This window comes from Rhincodon typus, chromosome 37, assembly GCF_021869965.1.
Source record: "Rhincodon typus isolate 14 chromosome 37, sRhiTyp1.1, whole genome shotgun sequence".
Classification (NCBI taxonomy): domain Eukaryota; kingdom Metazoa; phylum Chordata; class Chondrichthyes; order Orectolobiformes; family Rhincodontidae; genus Rhincodon; species Rhincodon typus.
The window spans coordinates 6,616,070-6,637,403 of record NC_063368.1 but is presented as its reverse complement, the minus strand read 5'-3'; the positions used below and the strand labels follow the sequence as shown (position 1 = coordinate 6,637,403).

General features: G+C 41.8%; 1 protein-coding gene across 1 annotated transcript in view; it reads left to right on the top strand.

Annotated features, from left to right (window-relative positions):
• The first annotated feature begins 300 nt into the window (after positions 1–300).
• Positions 301–21,334, top strand: part of LOC109928634 (CD276 antigen-like) — a 51,031-nt gene continuing 29,997 nt past the window's right edge. The window contains exons 1-3 of the mRNA XM_048617528.1: positions 301–1,679; positions 5,665–5,918; positions 11,427–11,892. Coding sequence (XP_048473485.1) covers positions 11,864–11,892 — 29 coding nt within the window. The 5' untranslated portion in view covers positions 301–1,679; positions 5,665–5,918; positions 11,427–11,863. The remainder of the gene's footprint in view (positions 1,680–5,664; positions 5,919–11,426; positions 11,893–21,334) is intronic.

The following is a 21,334-nucleotide window of genomic DNA, read 5'->3' as shown; positions in this document are numbered from 1 at the left end:
TATCTCAGACTCTCCAGCATCTGCAGTTCCTACTATCTCTAACGTAGAATTTGGACGGCCCCAAGAAACAAGCCAGCAGAGCGATGACAGCATCGCCACATGATGTTTACACCCCAGAGTGGGCGCGGTATCCTACTGATTGGCGGGTGCATCCCCCAATAGCGCACACGCCGGGTCCAAAGATAGCCAATCATTGTCCGGGGGCGGGCATAGAGGATTGATCGACACGCCCGGCACTGTCAAGTTAAGCCTCAAACCAACCACCACACCCCTAGCCAGTTCAAACCTAAAAGGCGACAATGTTCGCCGACAGTAGGGGTGGGCCCACCAAGAAACCTAGACTAAAAATAATTCCGAATTTAATCACGATTTTTAAAATAAGCTAGTCGCGAACGTCAACCGAAAACAAAAGGGAAACGAGTCTGATTTCTGAAGAACGACCAGGCCGCAAGCGACTTTTGTTTTCAATTCCTTTTCGCCGACAGTGACAACCGTTCGCGTTAACAGGTGGAGGAGTGGGGTGGGGAAAAGAGGGAAACAACAGCTCCTCACCTCTCGCCATTATTGATAACAATGCCACCGTTCTGCGAATGATTCCGGTTGAGCGCCATCTTTTTCCCAAAGTCTTCGCCGAGGATGAGCGAGGGAAGGCTGTAGGACGCCGTGACGTCGCACGTTATGTGTGCACGTTCGGAGGCGGGGCCGTTTCCATAGTGACCCATGACTTTCAATGGGGCGTGTGTGACTCTCAATTAGCACAGCAAGTCACGTGCTTCGGGAGTCTCGTGGTTGTCACCTGATCGCACATGGCTGTTTTCCCCCTCCTCCCCCAGACTTGAAGAAATGGGAGCAGGGAGGCCAAAGAGGCTACTTTACCATTCAATAAAATCACGTCTGATTTGACTGTGGCTTTGGTGCCACTATCCTGTCTGTCCCACATGGGTATTAATAACCAAAAATCTATCTCAACTCTGCCTTCAGTATAATCAATAATCCAGCCTCCACAGCTCTCTGCAGAATTAAATGTGAAAGACTTGATTAGAAATTCGTCCTCATCTTTCACATCTTTACTTGGGTTGCCACAATGTACTTTGATCACCCTTCTCCATCTCCTGCTACCTCTTCCAATACTGCTGCATTCAAGTCGCTCGCTGACACATCCTCCTATTCTGTCTCCACCACTGGCCTATGAACCAAGCTCATGGCCTACATAGCGCAATGTTACCTGCCCTTCCGTATGTGTTGGAGTCGTGGCCAAGATGACACCTCAAATCACTAGAGAAATATCACCAGTGATTCCTCTGTTTAATTGCTGCAAATCCAATGGCAGGATCGGCACTCCCATTTCAGTGTCCTAAGTCAGACTAACATCCCCAGTGTCAAGGCACTGGTTACTGTAAATCAGCTGCATGGAGCAGGTCATATCATCTCCATGCCTGACACAAGACTTCCAAACAAACTGTCCACTGTGAGCTTTGTCACAGCATGTGGTTACTAGGAGGACAAAGGAAATGTTTCAAGGAAGTCCTCAAAGCCAGTCTGAAAACATGTTGTAACCCCACCGATTCACTGGTATCTCTTGTCCAAGACTGGCTTAACTGGAGAAGAGTCCATGAAGGTGCAAATCAACTCATGAATCTGCAACAGACCCGGCTGGAGATCAAACACGATCAGCGAAGGTAACTTGCAAAAGTACAAGCATCCCTTTCATCTTGCTTATCAAACAGCACCTGCCCTATCTCTAGTAAGGTTTGCAGGTCCAGCATTGAACTGTTTAGTCACATCAGATCCCACAACACTGAAATAGAAGTAAGACATCCTTGGTTCCCCAAGGGAGTGTCTAAAAGAAAAGACCTCCCCAGCTACATTTCTTCTTTCGCTGTAGCAGACAACCATAAAGGGATTGATGGTGTTCTGCTAATGTCATTGAACTAGTAATCCAGAACCCTAGGCTAATGTTCTGTGGACATGATATCAAATCAAATCATTCCAGAAGGTGAAATTTAAATTCAGTAAATCTGGAATTAAAAGCTAGTCTAATGGATGCCATAGTCTAATAGCAATCATCGTGAAAACCATCTTGTTCACTAATGTCCTTTAGGGAAGGAAATTTGCAGTTCACACCTGGTCTAGCCTACATGTGAATCCACAGCCACAGCAATGTAACTCTTAAGCACCCTCTGATATGGCTGGAGAGCCAATCAGTTTAAGGGGAACTAGTAATGGGCAATAAATATTAGCCTTCCCAGCAACTCCCATACAAAAACAAAATACCAGTTCGCTATCCTTTCGGTTACTTTTCTCGATACTCGAATAATCTTGTAACAATGATGTGGATTGTGAAAAGTGAGGGAGGGGGTGGTGGTAGCAGTTATGTAGAAATCTTATGTTTGATTTATAAAACAAAAGGCTATTCAGTAATGTGATTAACAATTAACTATACTCTGAAATAGTCTAACAGGTCACAGTTTAAAGGCAATTAGGACTGGGCAACAAATGCTGGCCTTGTCATCTGTGCCCATTTTCCATGAACTAGGTTCTTTTAAAAATTGCTCCTTCTCGTTTCCCTCCAGTCCTGACTTGGAATTATAATTGCTGCTGGTTCACAATTGCTGGGTCAAACTGCTGGAACTCCCTCCCCATCAGCACTGCAGGAGTACTTACACAGCAGCAGTAGTTCAAAAATAAGTAACTCACCACAACTTTCTTGAGGGCATTTAGGAATGGGCAATAAATATATTGCCTCCCTTGAAAGAATTTTTAAAAAATGTTTCTGCACAAGAATAAGAGCTCATGGTGTTGAGGATAATATGGTCACATGGACTGATGATTAGCTAACAATGCAGACATTTGGGAAAAATGGCAGATTTGGAAAACTGACTGGTGGAGTGTCACAGAGATTGGTGCTGGAGACACAACTATTTGCAATCTATGTTAATGAATTGGAAGAAGGGACCAGGTGTATTGTAGCCAAATTTGGGGATAATGCAAAGATAGATTGTGAGCACATTGAGAATCTCACTGAATGTTGGGACAGGCTTGAGGCTCCAAATAGCCTACTCCTCTTCCTAGTTTCCTATGACACAAAGAGTCTGCAGAGGGATATAGATAGATTTAGTGAGAGATTGAATATGACATAGGAAAATGTGATGGCATCATATTGGTGGGAAGAATAAAATAAATCATTTAAATGTGGAAAGAATGCAAAATGCTGGTTTATGCAAAGTAGAGGAACAGCAGAATTTCCTTGTACATATGTCACAATAAGTCAGCCAACGGGTACAACAAGTGATTAGGAAGACAAATGGAATGTTGGCGTTTATTGCAATAGGGTGAAGAATAATGGTAGGAATGTCTTGCCACAATTGTACATTGGAGTGGTGAGACCACACCTGAAATAAAGCTTAGTTTTAGTCTTCATACTAAAGGAGCAATGTCCTTACATTGCAGTACGTGGAAGGTTCAAGGTTGATTCCAGGGTTGAAAGGTTTGTCTTCCGAGGAAAGTTTGAGCAGGTTGGGCCTACGTGATTGGAATTTTGAAGAGTGAGAGGTGATCCCGTTGAAACACATAAAATTCTGGGTGGATCTTTAAAATGTAGATGCTGAGAGAATATTTCCTCTAATAGAATGTTATAGAACTGTGGACCACAGTTTAAAAATAAGATGGAGATGAGGTGGAATTTCTCTCAGAGGGTTGTTAATTTTTTAAGTTCACTACTCTGCAGATACTGAGTCATTTTATAGAAAAGAAGAGTTAAAATCATAATCATATCAGCCATAATTTTATTATGATGTGAAGGTGCCAGTGTTGGACTGGGGTGGACAAGGTCAGAAGTCAGACGACACCAGGTTATAGTCCAACAGATTTATTTGAAATCATAAGCTTTTGGAACGTTGCCCCCTTGTCAGGTGAAGCACACAGGCACAGAACGTGTGCTTCTCTCTCACTTCACCTGATGAAGCGGCACCACTCCAAAAGCTTGTGATTTCAAATAAACCTGTTAGACTATAACCTGGTGTTGACTGACTTCTGACTGTGATTTTATTAAATTGAGACATAGGAAAAAAGAACCAGATAGAATCACAGAATGGAATCCCTACAGTGTGGAAGCAGGCCATTCGGCCCATTGAGTCCACATTGACCCTCCGAAGATCATTTCACCCCATCTCTGTAACCCTGCATTTCCCACCGCGAATCCATCTACCCTGCACATCCCTGGACACTACAGGGCAATTTAGCACAGCTAATCCACTTAACCTGCACATCTTTGGCCCGTGGGAGGAAACCCACACAGACACAGGGAGAACGTGCAAAATCCACACAGACAGTGGCCCGAGGGTGGAATCAAACCCGGATCCCTGGCACTGTGAGGCCATAGTGCTAACCACTGAGCCACCCATTTCAGTTCCTAACTCACATGCTTTTGATGTCCTACAGAAGAGCATTAAATGTGGGCACAAAAGATCCCATAGGAATATTTTGGAAAACAGCATGGAATTTGTACCGAACATCATAGCCAATATTTATCACTCAACCAACACTGTTGTAACATGTCATGAATATGTTGCTGTTTGTAGAGTTTGCTGCGTGGGAACTGGCTGCTGTGCTTCCTACAACAGTAACTAACTATCTTTTTTAAAAAAGGACTGCAAATTCTGGAGATCTGAAACAAACAAAAAATAAACAGAAATTGCTGTAGAAACTCAGCAGATCCGGCAGCATCTGTGGAGAGAAAAAAAAAATTAACATTTCAAGTCCATTTTTCAGAACTGGACTTCAGACTAGAACTAGAACTAGACTTTAGAATAATACCAACTAACCAGCTGCATGGGGTTTGAGAAATCATGAGATTGTGAAAGATGTTATACAAGTGGATTATTTGCTGAGATCACGGGCAGGAGAGAGTTTCAGATTGTCAGTGTATAAAAGGAGTCAACTTGAATTGTGTTTTTCTGTTCTCATATATGTTATGTTGCCTCGCTGTTTGTGCACAAAATCTCCAGATTTTTTAACGATTATGAAATTGTGGCATAAAAACAGAAAGTGCTGGAAATACCCATTATGCTCAAGTGGAAAGCTAACAGGTTTAGTCAAACTATAAATCAGATTGCCATGATTGAGAGGAGAGTGCTTTCATAAGACTTAGTAAGACTTTCATAAGACTAGCATTGGTAAGAACGTAGGCATAACAATCTCCTGTCTTGTCCTTTATCTAGAATCAATAGATTCAGGATTGCATAATTAGATTTTAAAAGGGCAGAACAAGTTGCAAAGTGACTTGCATTATATGAAAGTTCTCCTTGTTATCATTTCAGTCCAATGTGAGTCAGTTATGACTCAAGGATGTGAGGAAATGTTGTGAAAGGAAGAAATGGGAAAGAAAATAAAGTCTTTGGTTACTTACATCTGTATTCAGACCAGAAGCCCGAGAAGAGAATTTAGGGGGAAGTTAAGATGCTAATTCAAATGACAGCATTAACTCTAAATGAAGCAGTGTACGAGCTTCTGAACAGAAATGTCAGGGTGGCGATGGCTAACAGGGTTAACAGAGTGAAGTATCCCAATGTTGGGATCAGCAGATTGGAGGAAGTCAGTTCAGAACAAATGTCATATTTGGACTCGATACGTTAACTCTGTTCTTCTCTCTCTCTCTTTCCACAGATGATCTCAGACCTGCTGAGTTTCTCTAGCTTTTATTTTGATTTTATTGTGGAGGAAATCAGAGTCATTTTACAGGTTGGAAGAACATTTGGGACCAAAGACAGATATGTGGAAAGAAACAAAGTGAACAAATGATGCAAAAGATATTGCCCAAGAAAGAGGAACGACAAAGATGGAAGAGTGAACATGGGTGAACAGCAATCACTGTGGAGCAGAAAATGTACTTAGTGACAAGAAAAGAAGAAGATTCTTCGGTGAGGCTACACCTAGAAAAACCATGTGTAGTTTTAGTCTATTATCTAGGGAAAAATACACTTGCCTTAGGATGAATGCAATATAGGTTTATTGGACTAATTCCTGGGATGAGGGGATTGTCAAGGGGAAAACAGAAACCATTTGTCACTGGAAATTCCTAGAATCCATTATAATTAAGGACCTCATCGCTGAATACTTAGAAAATCACAATGCGATTAGACAGTATCCACATAGTTTTTGAAAGAGAAATCATCCATAACTAATCTATTAGAGTTTTTTGAGAAAGTAACAGGTTAAGTGGAAAAAACAGACAAGGTGTACTTAGATTTCCAAAAACATTGATAAGGTGCCACATCAAGTTTTACTGTACAAACCAAAAATGCATGGAGGTAATAGGATCAAGGATTGACTAGTTAACAGGAAGCAGACAAAAGGGATAAATGAGTCTTTTTCAACTTAGCAAACTGAAACTAGTGGAATACCACAGGAGGTAGTGCTAGGCCCTCAACCATTTACAATCTATATCAATGACATAGATGCAAGGACCGAACATAGTTATATTTAAACAACCTGTTCGGGAATGTTATGGCACATCTCTGGTGCAGGTGGAACTTTAACCAGATCTCTTGGCGCAAAGGTAGGGACACTACCACTGTACAACAAAAGCCCTCAGAGTCTATGGAGGTTAAATTTGACGATGATATCAAGATAGCTTTTCTGGAATGAACTTCCAGAGGAAGTGGTGGATTTGGGTTTAGTTACGTTTAAAAGACATTGAGATGAGCACATGAAGAAGAAATGTTTGGAGGAACATGGGCTCAGCACAGGCAGGGTGGAACTAGCTTAGTTTGGGATTATGGTCAGAATGGACTGTTTGGACCAAAGGGTCTGTTTCCATGCTGTATGACTCTACGACTATGACCCTACAGGTAGGAAAGTAAAACTGAGAATTTGCAAAGGGATGTAAGTATGTGGGTGGGTGGAAATTTGGCCAATGTGGGAAAATATGACATGTCCAATTTGGCAGGAAGAACAGAAAAGTAGTCTGCTACTTAAATTGAGAGATCATAGAACTCAGTAGTACTGAGGGATCTGGGTGACCGAGTACACAAATCACTAAGGTTAATCTACAAGTATAGAAGGTGATTAGGAAAGTGAATGGAATATTAGTGAATATTGAAAGAGGAATAGAATATAAAGAGGGAAAGTCTTATTGCAGCTATGCAGGGCCATGGCGAGACCATGTCTGGAGTACCTTGTACAGTTTTTGTCTCTTTATTGAGAAAGGATGTAATTGTAATAGAAGTAGTGCAGAGACTGTTCATTCAACTCAATCCTGGGATGAAGAGTTAACTTTATGAAGAAAGGCTGAACAAGCTGGGACTGTACTTATTAGAGTTTCAAACAATGAGAAGTCTATTGAAACATAGAAGTTCCTGAGGGGATTTTATAGGTTCAGTTATTGATTATCCACTTGACCAGCACCAAATGCACTGAGAAACAGCTTGGAGTTGGAGAAACATGAGAGAGACATGAAGTCTCTGATTGGAGCAGTAGCTGCTTATGGATTCTGTCCCTCTTATGTAAGGAGATGACCTTGTTCTGATTGATCCATTGACATTTCCTGGGCATTTTGGGATATTTTAGGAGGGGGGGGAGAGTTTTCCTGCACCACACCCCGGCATATTTTCAGCATTATGAGGCACCCCCGGGCACTTGAGACAGGATCAGTGCTACCCTAGTCTCTCTGAAGGCACAGGACTAGGAATAGGACTATCTGCCCCACCCTTTTCCAGACCCTAAGAAGGTGTCAGGGCATCATTGTAGGTTCACATATTCCTGGCTCACAAGGGGAGCTGTTCCTTCCGTAGCTAATGATTCCCGCGCAACATTCTGGAAATCGGAACAGAAAACAGAAATTGTGAGGAACGCACAGCAGATCAGGTAGCATCTGTAAAGGAAGAAACAATGTTAAAATTTGAGGTCAATGTCCTCTCACCAGAACAAACAACAGTATTCACAGCTGTTTTTCTTTCTGCTGTCATCTCCATGCAGCTGTTGTGTTACTCAATCTCTGACAAAGTCGGTCAGTTGACATTCAGTTTCAGTCTGGATTCTTGGGAGCCTGAATTATATCCTCCAGAGAAGTGTCCCATGTTTCCAATCATCGTGCTCTTCACCATGCTTAAAATGGCAGCAGACAGTTAGGGATCGCCAAGCAAATGTTGGTCTTGCCAGCAATGTCCACATCCTGCGAATGAATTATTAAAAAAGGCACAGACATGGCAGTTTGTAATCACCTTTCCTGATTTTTCATTTTAACTGCTTTTTCCACACCCTCCTACATATTTTGGGACTTAATATCCACTTCAAAACCTCAGTGAGACCACCACCTCCCTCCAATTTGCAAAAGTGTCAATCTAACTAATATGTACAAATCTTGGAGTCGGGCTTGAACCTATAATTTTCTGACTTAGATTGGGTTACTACTAACTTGCAAACTTAGACTTCACCTCAATACGAGAATAAATCAAAATTCTGCTGCTCACTTTTCCTCTCTCAGTGACAATACTGTTTTCTCCAAAGAAGAAATGGGAAATTCCCCACTGAGTTCAGGCACAGTGCATAGCGTCAACCAGCAAAGATTCAGGTTTAGTCCGGAGTATATGCTAAGCTTGCTGAACTGGTGGGGGCCTTCTGTGTCAGAGAGGTACAACCACCCCTTTCCTCCACCTCCTGCACAAGATCACGAAAATCTTCCATATCAAAGGGAGCAATGCTTCCCTGGCCATTCCAGAATGAATTCAGAAGGATTTCTTCACACGAGTAATAGTCAGAACCTGGAACTTAGAAGAACTGGATTTTGAGGTCGACAGGGACACTGGGAAGTGGACTGATTCCAAGGTGTGGGAACATGTTAGGATCAGAGGAGAGAAGATATACAACTACACAAATTCGGCTCCTTGAGCCTTTTCTGCCATTTGATAAGATCATGGCTGATCTGATTGTGGCCTCACTTTCCTCTCTACCTCCAATAACCTGCGACTCCCTTGCTAATCAAGAATCAATCTGCCACTGCTTTCAATATATTCAGTATCTCCACCTCTACTGCTTGCTGGGGAAGGACATTTCATAGACTCATGACCCTCTGAGAAATTAATTCTCATCTTAAATTTAAATAGGAGGCCTTTTATTTTTAAATTACACCCCTAGCTCTAGTCTCTTCCGCCAGCTGCCTACTGTCTCTCAAATTAAGGTTGGGGGGAGTAGGTGAGTACTCTTTGTGGGCTGTAGGAATTTAAACAAATAATGAGGTTCAAGGCCATGAAGGTATTTGAATACAAGAGTATTAAATGTCTGACTTTGGGGCTCTGGGGACCAATACAGGGGATAGGATGTTTGTTGATGAATCTCAAGAACGGGTTACAAGCACCAAAGATTTGGATAGGATGAAATGTTGCTGTCAAGGGGTCCAGGTTCCTTGAGAAGGTGAATTATTAAAGATCTCCCCCACTCCGCAAGGAATTGGAAATTATTGAAAATGGCGAGAATTTCTTTCACATGTTTTGGATAAGGTGCTAAACTAAGGCTCTATCTACCGGGTTGGGAGTTGTAAAAGAACTCACAGAACCATTTTTAAGAAAAAGCATTTGCTTTTGATTTCATTTGATTTACTGTAGTCCAATGTACCTAAGTACAGTGAAAAGCTTTGTTCTGCAAGCAGCACAGGCAGATCATAGCACACAAGGACATACAGATCATAGGGTGCTTAGACAGAGTGAAGCATACAGGTTACAACTGCACAGGAGGTGCACAAAGCAAGATCAATATTCGCAAGATCACAGATGAGCTTTCTTCAGTGTCTCGGCCCGTGTTTACCCCTCAATATAACAGATCATCTGGTCATTATCACACTGCAGTTTGTGGGAGCTTTGCTGTGCATAGATTGGCCGCCAAATTTTTGAGGAACAGTGACTACTCTTCATTGACTATAAAGCACTTTCAGACTCCCAGTCGTTATGGAAGGTGCCATCTAAATGCAAGTCTTTCTTTTGTCTTGTGCTGTTAAGTCTGTGAAAAGTCTTAAGAAAGTTACATCTTGTCAAATGAACCATAATAGGGTTTTTAATAACATCTAAATTCATAATTACTGCTAAACATCTTCATTAGTGCTAGAAAGCTAGTTTTACATTTGTTAAATGACAATTTTCTCATTTTGATAAAATTTTGCCTTAATTTTCTTTAAGTTTTAACATAAATGCATTTTAATAAAAGCTAGCTATTATCATTTATTTAATGAACTGAAATATTTAAATTAAAAGTGAAGAGATTCAATGCTCTAAATTTCCTGGTCTGTGGTCTATGAGAATACTTTAACATGATTGGCTGCTCACCATGTATGATGACATAATTGTTACTGACATCCTGGAGATCCTCTTGACTATGCTGCAGAGAGAGTGAGATTGTGGTGGAATGATAATGTCACTAGGCAATTATACCTGAAGACCAAGACTAATGTTCTAGATACATGGGATCAAATTCCACCACGGCAGTTGATGGAATTAAAAGATTCAATTATAAATTTGGAAATGAAGATTAATCTCAGGAATGATGACCATAAAACTATCAACGATTGTAGCAAAACAAAACCCCATCTGGTTCCACTAAAGTATTTATGGAGGGAAATCTGTTGTCCTTAGCTAGTCTAATTTGCTACATATGACTCCAGAGCTGAAGTCATAGAGATGTTCAGCACAGAATCAGACCCTTTGGTCCAACCCATCCATGCTGACCAGATATCCTAAACTAATCTAGTCTCATTTGCCATTATTCACCTATATCCCTCTAAACTCTTCCTATTCAAATAACCATCCAGATGCCTTTTAAATGTTGTAATTGTACAAGATTCACCACTTCCTCTGGCATTCATTCCATATACGCATCACCGTCTGCGTGAAAAAGTTGCCCCCTAGGTCCCTTTTAAATCTTTCCCCTCTCATCTTAAACCTATGCCCTCTAGTTTTGGACTTCGCTATCCTGGGTAAAAGACCTTGGCTATTCACCCTATCCATACCCCTAATGATTTTATGAACCTCTATAAGATCACCCCTCAGCCTCCAATGCTCCAGGGAGAATAGTCCCAGCCTATTCAGCCTCGTCTTATAGCTCAAACCCTCCAAACCTGGCAACATCCTTGTAATAGAGATAGTAAGAACTGCCGATACTGGAGAATCTGAGATAACAAGGTGTAGAGCTGGATGAACACAGCAGGCCAAGCAGCACCAGAGGAGCAGGAAAGTTGACGTTTCGGGTCTAGACCCTTCTTCAGAAAATCCAGTCTATCCAACCTTTCCTCATAGCTAAAATCCACGGTACCAAGCAACATCGTGGTAAACCTTTTCTGTACCCTCTCCATAGTATTCACATCCTTGTTGTAGTGTGGTGACCAGGATTGTAGACAATATAAAGATTGAGCAAGTGAACGGGCGTGCATTTATTTCTGGCAGGTGTGGCTGGCAGACAACGAAGATATTTGGATTTGCAAACTGAGAAGAAATATTTGGGATTTCCCTCCGGCGCGATAAACACCCCCATGGCGTGAATCATGAAAAGAAATGAAAAGTTGTAAATCGCAATTTCGCGTTGGAAAATCTGCGGGCGGTTGACTGAAGGCGCTCGAAGAAAGAAAAAGAAAGTTTCGAAAAAATCCTGACAACTTTCGATTGCAAGGTTTCAGTGTCAGCTTCCCTCCTGGCGATAGAATTGGTTTCGGTGCGGAGTCGAGGACTTCCTGGGTGTCAAACTCGATGATATTGGCTCCCTGGGCTCAAGGATATCAGGAGGTAGAATAGAGGAGAGAAAAAAAAATCATTTGGAATCTCTGCTCTCTGTTTTCTCTCAATACCTTTCGCCACTACAGACGTGGCGGACTTTACACCTCCAGATGGATCCAGGACGCAAGCCAGCTTTCAGGTACGATATTCAGTTAAATCGAACATAAAAAAGGTCGTGAGAGCAAACTCGTGCAAAATTCCAAATATGTTGACTTTTTCCCAACTTGTTCACACCTTTTCCCTCGGTCTCCCTCGGCTGATATTGTCTCACGAGCCCTGCTTACCTTCCAAATGCTGCACCTGACTGCCCGCTCCGTATTTTACTGGGCCAGGACGTGATTGTCAGGCGGCACTTCCACTGCGGAGGCCATCACAGTCCGAATCAGATTCTTCCCCCCCCCCCTTATAGATCAGGATTTTTTTTTAGAAAATAGAATCTAGAATGTAGTCTTTGAAATAGCTTTGGAAACAGCCAATAGTGACTTTAGTTCGGGAATCAGATTAGTAATTGAAGGAGAGAAAATTGCAGGGGAAAGGGCAGCACAGTGGAGTGAATTGGACAGGGATTTCAAAGATGCCAAATCACCATCTTCTGCGCTCCTCTGTTCAAAACGAATCTCTCTACAAAGTGAACAAGACAGAATGATGATGAGGGTGATAGGTGGGGAAGCAGTGGAATAGTGGTCAAAGACTTGTGGACGAGAACAGTGATGATTAATGGGGAATGCTGCAGGTAGCTGGAACCCAATGAGCCGTGGTGACAGATTCAGGTGACTGACATCGCGACCAAAGGATAATATCGGGACCAAACTTTATCAAAAAACCTTCATTACTGTGAAATGTGCTGTTGCCCGACGTCCCCATCACTAGGCAGATGGGTGGACAAATGAAGGCCTATGCGTTTGGGGAGACCGTGGTAATGTCACTGGGCTAGTAATTGACAAGCCCGGCTAAAATGCTGGGGACGTGGTTCAAATCCCACCATGGCAGACAGTGAAATTTGATTTTTTTTAAAAAAAATCTTGAATTAAAAAAAGATATGCAGCCATAATTCACTAATTCAGAAGTCACAGGACACCAGGTTATAGTCCAACAGGTTTATTCAGAAACAAAAACAGAAGTTGCTGGAAAAGCTCAGCAGGTCCGACAGCATCTGTGAAGAGAAATTAGAGTTAACGTTTTGGGTCTGGTGACCTTTCCTCAGAACTCCTGAGGAAGGGTCTCCGGACCCGATACGTTAACTCTGATTTCTCTGCACAGATGCTGTCGGACCTGCTGAGCTTTTCCAGCAACTTCTGTTTTTGTTTCTGAAATATAGCATCTGCAGTTCTTTCGGTTTTTATTTAGGTTTGTTCAGAGCAGTTCTGAAAGCTTGTGATTTTAAGTAAACCCGTTGAACTATAGCCTGGTGACATGTGACTTCTGACTTTATCCACCCCGGTCCAACACTGGCATCTCCACAATATAGTTCACTAATGACCTGTAGGGAAGGAAATCTACCATCCTTATCTGACCTGACCAATATGTGACTCGAAACCCACAGTGATGTGGTTGACTCTTAATTGCCCTCTGGGTAATAAGGAATGAACATAAATGCTGGTCCAGCCAGTGACACCCATATCCCATGAATAAATAATACAAAAATTGCACTTTTCACAACCACTGGTTGTCTCAAAGTGCTTCACAGCCAATGAAATACCTTCTGAAACATAGTCACTGCTATATACACTGTTCTGTATACAGAAATACAGTGGGTAATTTGCATTCGGCAAAGTCCCTCAAACAGCAACATGATAATCTGTTTCTCTTATGATGTTGATTAGGAGTTGAATTTTAGCCAGCACATTGGGGAGAAACCACATCTCCTTCCAAATAGCACTTGAGAGGGCAGATTGGGCTTCTGTTAAACATTACATTCAAAAGACAGTACCTCCAACAGTGCAGCACTCCTGAACTGCACTAGAATATCAGCTGTGTTCCTTTGAACTGGGACATGAACCCAAAACCATGTGATTCAAGGGCAAACATGCAACCAACGAGCCCCAGCTGACATGAAGTGAGATAGATGTGTTCTTAACATAGTTGACAGCACGGACTGAATGGGCTAAAGGGCTTTTGGCTGAGGAACGTTCTGAGGAAAGGTCACTCGATGCAAAACGTTAACTCTGATTTCCCTCCACAGGTGCTGAGCTTTTCCAGCAATTTTTGTTTTTGTTTCTTAGCTAGATAGTCCTCATTTATTTCGAGATCCTAACATCTGATGTTTCCTCACTATTGGTTTCCTCCCACAGTCCAAAGATGTGCAGGTCAAGTGGATTGGCCATGCTAAACTGCCCATATTGTCCAGAAATGTGCAGGCTAGGTGGATTAGCCATGGGAAATACAGGGTTACAGGAATGGTGTGGGTCTGGGTGGGATGCGCTTCGGAGGGTGGCCTGCTACCACACAGTAGGGATGATCTGCTGCCAGAGACTTTAAAAAATGATTATTTAAGCCTTTGAGGCACAGTATCAATTAAAAACAATACTGGTCAGCCTGTTTCAAGTGAAAACTAGGGTCATAAACCTGAGAGTTATTAATAAATCCAAAAGGGAATTCCAAGGGAAACATTTTTTGCGAAGGGAGTGGTTAGCACAATGGTTTACAACTCCTTTTGATTAAGGAACCCTATAAATTATTGTGAAATTCTGTGAAACCCCAACACACAACCCTGCTACGTCCCTCTGCCCACACTTTACAAAACAAAACTGAAAATGAAGTAGAGAGCTATCGAATGAATGATCATCTTTCATTACAAACAGAAATTAGGAGTAGGAGTAGGCCTCTCGGTCTCTAGAGCCCGCTCTGCCATTCTGTAGAATTTTATCTGATCTGATAGACTTATCTTCCCACCTACCCCTGATGATCTTTCCCTCCATTGTACGAGAGGAATCTACCTGCGTCTGCCTTAAAAGTATTCAAAGATTCCACTTGCACTGCCTTTCCAGGAAGAGTGTTCCAAAAAAATTGGTGAGAAAAAAATCTCATCCTACCTCCGTTTTAAATGGGTGACCCCCCCACCTTATTTTAAAACAGTGCCCTGGTTCTAGATTCTCTCACAGCTTTACACCAAGGCTCCTCAGAGAGCACCTTTCAAACTCATGACCACTGCCATCTTGGAGTTCCAGAGCAGCTATTGCTTGAGAACACCAAATCCAAGATGGTGGCAGAGTAAGTTGCTTCAGTTGGAACTCATCTGCTCATCCGTTTCTTTCTCGTTTCTTTCTTTTTTTTCTCTCTCCTGGTGTTTCGTTTCTTCTTTTCTTCACTCCCTACCACAGTGCGGACCTGGCGAGGCATCCTCTTGGACCAGCCTGTGGCACTCACTAGGCCTGCTGTCTTGGCAGCCCTCTCGGTGGCATACAGCCGTCTTTTGGCCCAGCGTGGCGGTGTCTCAGGCCGGTGTCTCGTCCTGGTCTCTCGGCAGCCTGTGGCAGTATCTTGGCCTGGTCTCTCAGCCCGGCGTGGGGCTATCTTAGCGTGTCAGTGGGTCGTGCCCAGGCATGTTCCAGAGGCAGCAGGAGGAGATTGGGCAGGAGGCAGTTTCAGCAACAGTAGCAGTGATAGCATTGCAGCACAATGCGGGAAGAGCCAGTGGTGAGAGAGGTCCCTGGTATCTGCGGTGGCAGTGTTGAGAACAGGCAGCTGAAGTTTCCTGGAGAGTGAGCTAAGTGGAGGACTCATCAAAGATTGTTGAACTTTTAACTTTATTGTTTTATTTTCCCAGTTCATATTAAGAAGATCTTTAATGTTAACAATTACATTTTTCTTAGTTTTCTACTTATTCTATGAAGGTAATGCTTAACTTTTTCACTTTGTTTCTTTTACTACTCTGAACCTAAGATGGCACCATTATACACTTTTCACTGTACTCCTGTACTCAAGTACACGTGACAATTAAATCTAAATCTAAATCTACAAGGGTTCCTCCAAGCCAATCACCATCCTGACTTGAAAATTTATCACCATTCCTTCAGTGTTGTTAGTTCAAAACCCCAGAACTCCCTCCCTAACAGCACTGTGGGGCCACCTACTGTGAATGGACTGTAGCGGTTCAAGAAGGCATCTCTGCCATCTTCTCAATGGCAGTAAGGGATGGGCAACAAATGCTGGCTCATCCAGTGGTGCTCACACCCACTTTAGAACTTTTATAAAGGGAAAGGAAACACCTTTTTCATATTCACCCTACCAAGATCCCTCAGGACTTGTATTAATCACTGCCCGTGTTAGTCGTGCCTAATCATGCAAAGCCATTCAAGGTGGCTATCAATATGTTGCCAGGGTTGGAGGGTTTGAGCAATAGCAAGAGGCTGAATAGGCCGTATAAAACCATAAAGGGCATGGATAGGGTGAACAGTCAAGATCTTTTCCTCAGGGTAGGTAAGTCCAAAACTTAGAGGGCATAGGTTTAAGGTGAGAAAGGGAAGATTTAAAAGGGACCTAAGGGACAACTTTTTTATGCAGAGGGTGGTGTGTGTATGGAATGATGTGCCAGAGAAAGTGATGGACGCTTGTACAATTACAACATTTAGAAGGCATCTGGATGGGTACATGAATAGGGAGAGTTTGGAAGGATAGGGGCCAAATGCTGGCAAATGGGACTAGATTAATTTAGGATATCTGGTCGGCACGTACGAGTTGGACCGAAGGGTCCATTTCCGTGCTGTACAGCTCTGTGACTTTATGTTTCTATTAAATCACTCTTCTTCTTTCAAACTCCAAATGTGCGAATAATGAAAAGTTTCTCAAGATACAAATGACCTGAAAATTGTGCGTAACGCTTTTGTTACGCTGGGAGATCCCTTAGGCTTCTGGGGACTCTGGCTGAAAAACACTAAGCTAGAATTTGGAACTAAATATCACAGTAAGCTGTTGAATGAATGCCACATGAATGCAGGAGAGGAAATCGAAACCCAGGCAGGCATGCCTGGTCTAAATCTGTCTGTGGAGAACGAATTCCATGCCTGACAACTGGTGGGTGAAGTCAGCCCATGACTCTGCACTTCAAAACTTACAAGTTGACATTGCTCCAGGTCCCGTCTCCCTTTAAGAGCACCAACTGTTGCAGAAAACTCCCTGCACTGTCGTTAATGCGAATGCACTTTAGGAAGGTGGGGGATTTCTGCAGTGAGGAAGAGCTGTGGGAAGAGAGATAAGGAACACTGGGACAAGGAACTCCTTTTCTTTTTATTCCTGGTGACTATTTGAAAACCCCCTGCAATTAATGACTTTTTCTGTTCCCACTGAGGAACTATCTTTAAGTGGGGAATTCCCATGCTCCATAGAATGAAAAGAAATATCCTGTTTTTTTGATGGAGGGATGACAAGAGTTTCATTATTAAAGGTGCTGACATTATTTTTCATAGATTAGTTCAGCACAGGAGAAAGTCATTTGGCTAATCTAGTGTGCACTGGCTCTTTTCAGCTGTTCAGTTATTTCAATCCTGTTTTTTTCTCCCCATATCCCTGTGATTTTCTTTCTTCTTTCAAAATTTATGTGTGGCAAAGCTATTGAAGGTGCATCTACCATGTTCTTGGGCAGTGCATTTCAAACTCTGAAGATTTGTTCCTTTCCTTCTGCTATCTTTGATTCTTTTTCCAGTTGCATTATATCTGCACCCTCTACTTATTGATGCTCCAAACATTGGTAACTGTTTCTCTTAATGTACTCATGTGAAACCTCTCCAGATTTTAAACATATACTCAGTCACAGAGTCATACAGCATGGAAACAGACCCTTCAGTCCAAAAGTCCATGTCAACCATAATCTCAAACTAAACTAGTCCCACCTGCCTGTATTTGGCCCATGTCCCTCCAAACATTTCTTATTCGTGTACTTATCTAAATGTCTTTTAAACATTGTAACTGTACCACTTCCTTTGGAAGTTCATTCCACACACGTACCAGTCTCTGTTAAAAAAAATTCCCTTTATGTTTTTTTTAAATCTTCCTCCTCTCACCTCAAAAATATGACCCTAGTCTTGAAATCCCCCAGTCAAGGGAAAAGCCTTTCACCTTATGTATACCCCTTATGATTTTATAAACCACTATAAGATCACCCTGCAACCTCCTGCGTACCAGTGAAAAAGGTCCCAGTCTATCCCCATAACTCAAACCCTCCATTCCCAGCAACATCCTGCTAGATCTCTTCTGAAACCTTTCCAGCTTAATAATATCATTCATATAACTGAGACATAAGAACTGGACACAGTACTCCAGAAGAGGCCTCACCACCACCATGTACAACCTCAAAGTAAGGTCCCAACTCCTATACTCAAAAGTCTGAGCAATGAAGGCAAGTATGCTAAACAGTCTGTTAACTATTGTATCTATTTGTGATGCAAACTTCAAAGAATTATGTACCTGAAATCTAGGTCTCTCTGTTCTACAACACTACCCAAGGCCCTACTTTTAGTTGAGTAAGTCTTGCCTTTGTATGTTTTACCAAAATGCAATACCTTGTATTTATCCAAATTAAACTCCATCTGCCACTCCTCAGCCCTTTGACCCAACTGATCAAGATCTCTTTGTAATCTTAGATAACCTTCTTCACTGTCCACTATACCACCAATCTTGGCGTCATTTGCAAACTTACGAAACTTTCTACATTCTCATCTAAAACGTTTATATAAATGACAAATAAAAATAGATCCAGCACCGATCCTGTCGCTAAGTTGTGAATATAGATTGCAAGTACAGTAGTTGAAATCCTAGCACTGATTCATGTGTCAATCCACTATTTAAAATTTGCCAATCTGAAAATGGCCTGTTTATCTTGACTAAAAGAAACAGCTGAATCAAATATGTAGTTATTTTTTCCTTGAAAAGAGAAGACTTTCTTACCTTCTCCTGTCTATCCACGTAACTGTAACCCTTCATCCCTGGAACCATTCTGGGTAAATCTCCTGTGTACGCTCCAAAGCCTTCACGATTTCTTAAACTGTAATGCCTAGAATTGGACTTAGTACTGAAGCTGAACAAGATGTTTCTAATTTTCTGCCATTTGTACTCATTGCCTCTATTCATAAAGCTCCTAATCCCACATGCCTTATTAATTGCTTGTTAACTTATCCTGCTACCTTCCAGCTATAACACGTGCACAAACATCCAAAAGTCACTCTGTCCTTACCCTGCTTTGAATTGTGCCTTTTAGCTTTCATTGTCTTCCTGTGTTCTTCCCACAAAAGTGTAGTGCCTTCTGTCTTGAATTTCATCGGCCATGTTATTTCACCCATTCCTTCAGCCTCCCTTTATCTTCTTGAAGCCGATTTTTGTGTTCTAAACAGTTTGTGAACCTTCCAAATTTCGTGTCATCTGCAAACTTCAGAACTGTACTTTGTATCTCCAAGTCATTAATGTACATCAGAAGCAACAGTTTCTTAGTACTGTATTCTGGGGGACACCACTGTAGAAGAGCTCAAGAAATAGAAGCAAGTTTAGACCATTCAGCCCATTGAGCCTCCTTCACCATTCTGTACGATTAAAGCTGATCTCGGGCTTCAACTCCACTTTCCTGCCTGCTCTCTGTATTTTTTGATGCTCTGAGAAAGTCTATCTATCCCTGCCTTAAACATGTTCAATGCCAAAGCATTCACAACTCTCTGGGTAACAAATCACAATGATGTTTATTTGCCCTTTAAATTCACAATGTTTACTGAACTGCTGCTCACTACTGTATAACCATTTTCTCTCGCTGTTCGGCATTTCTCTCTATGACGTACCAATTCTGCCATATTGCTGTTGTATCCATGGAATGTTTCAGATTGTTTCTTGGCCTTACTGTTGGCACAGATACCAGGTATAGGATAAAAGAATTAAGATTGCTGCCAACAATAACAGGCACAGGCCTGCTTGATGTGCTGCCTGTAATCACAAGTCAGCTGTTCCTTAGGAACATTACAGTTATTAGCTGGAGTAGGCCATTTGGCCACCTAAAGCTGCTCGGCCATTCAATACAATCACAGCTGATCTGATCATAGTATCAGCTCCACCTTTCTGTTTGCCTACCCCATTCCCTTAACTCCCTTGTCTATCAAAAATCGAATTGACTCAGAGTCGAATAAGTTCAATGATCCAGTCTCCACTACTTTTTGAGAGAATGAGTTCCATACAATAACTATTCCCTGAGAGAAACACAATGCAATCACCTTAAACAGGAGATTTTTTTTTGAAACAGTGTCCTCTGGTTCTCATCTCCCTCACAAGAGGAAGCATCCATCCTATCAAGTCCCCTCAAGATTCTGTCTGTTTCAATAAGATCACCTCTCTTTCTTCTTAACTCCAATGGGTTTAAGACCAGGCTGCACAACACTATAAAATATATCCTTCTGTCCAGGGTTGAGTTGAGCGAACCTTCAGTGAACTGCTTTATATTATATCCTTTCTCAAATAAAGAGTTCAAAACTGTACACAGTGCTGTTAACATGTGGTCTCACCAAGACCCTGTAAAGCTGTAATAAAATGTTCCGAACTTGTATATTCCAATACTCTTGCAAGAAACATCAGAAATCCATCTCTTCCTAATCCCTTGCTGTACCTAAACACGAACATTTAGTGGTTCACATCCCAGGGCACTCAGATCCCTCTGTTCCACCGAGTTCTACAATCTCTCTCCATTTAAATAATATTACTGCTTTTCTATTATTCTTGCCAAAGTGAACAAATTCACATTCTCCCACGTTATTAGAATTAGAAATAGAATTAGAATTAGGTTTGTTGTCACGTGTACTCAAGTACAGAAGTACAGGAGTACAATGATAAGTTTACAATGTCACTCCTCATGGCGCCATCTTAGGTTCAAAGTACCTAGACACAAATCTTAGATATAAAACAGAGAAACAAAAAACAAAGTTACATTACCTTACAGTGATTCATTGTATAAATTGGAAAATAAGAAATACTCCATCTGACAAACGTTTGCTGATTCATTTAATTTATATCCCTTTGTAGCCTCTTTACTTGCTTTTGGCACCATACTATCCCACCAATCTTGATGTGATTGGTAAGTTTAGTTACCATACATTCAGTCCCTTCATCATTGATTTGATTTTAAATTGCTGAGGCTCCTGGCACTGATCCCACTGTGGCACTCCACGAGTTACAGCTTGCCAACTCAAAAAAGACATACTGTCTGCTTCCTAATAGCTAACCAATCCTCCAATCACACTAACACGTTACCTCCTACACCTCAAGCTGTTATATTTCATGGTATTCTTTGATGTAACACTTTATCAAGTGCCTTTTAGAAATGCAAGTTCGCCACATCCAAGGATTCCCTATAATCAAGCTTACCTGTGCTGTCCTCAAAGCATGCTAGCAAATTAGTTAAATACGATTGCCGATTTACGAAACCATGTTGAGTCTGCCTGATCCTGTTATCATTTTCTAAGTATTATGCTGTCTCAGCATTTCTTTGGACAAAGATTTTAAAATTTGTATACTCACTGGCAGGGGTGGGGGAGGGGGGAAGTGTAGGGGTTGGGGGTGGTGGTTGGTGGTAGTAGTAGTAGTAGTAGTAGTAGTAGTAGTAGTAGTAGTAGTAG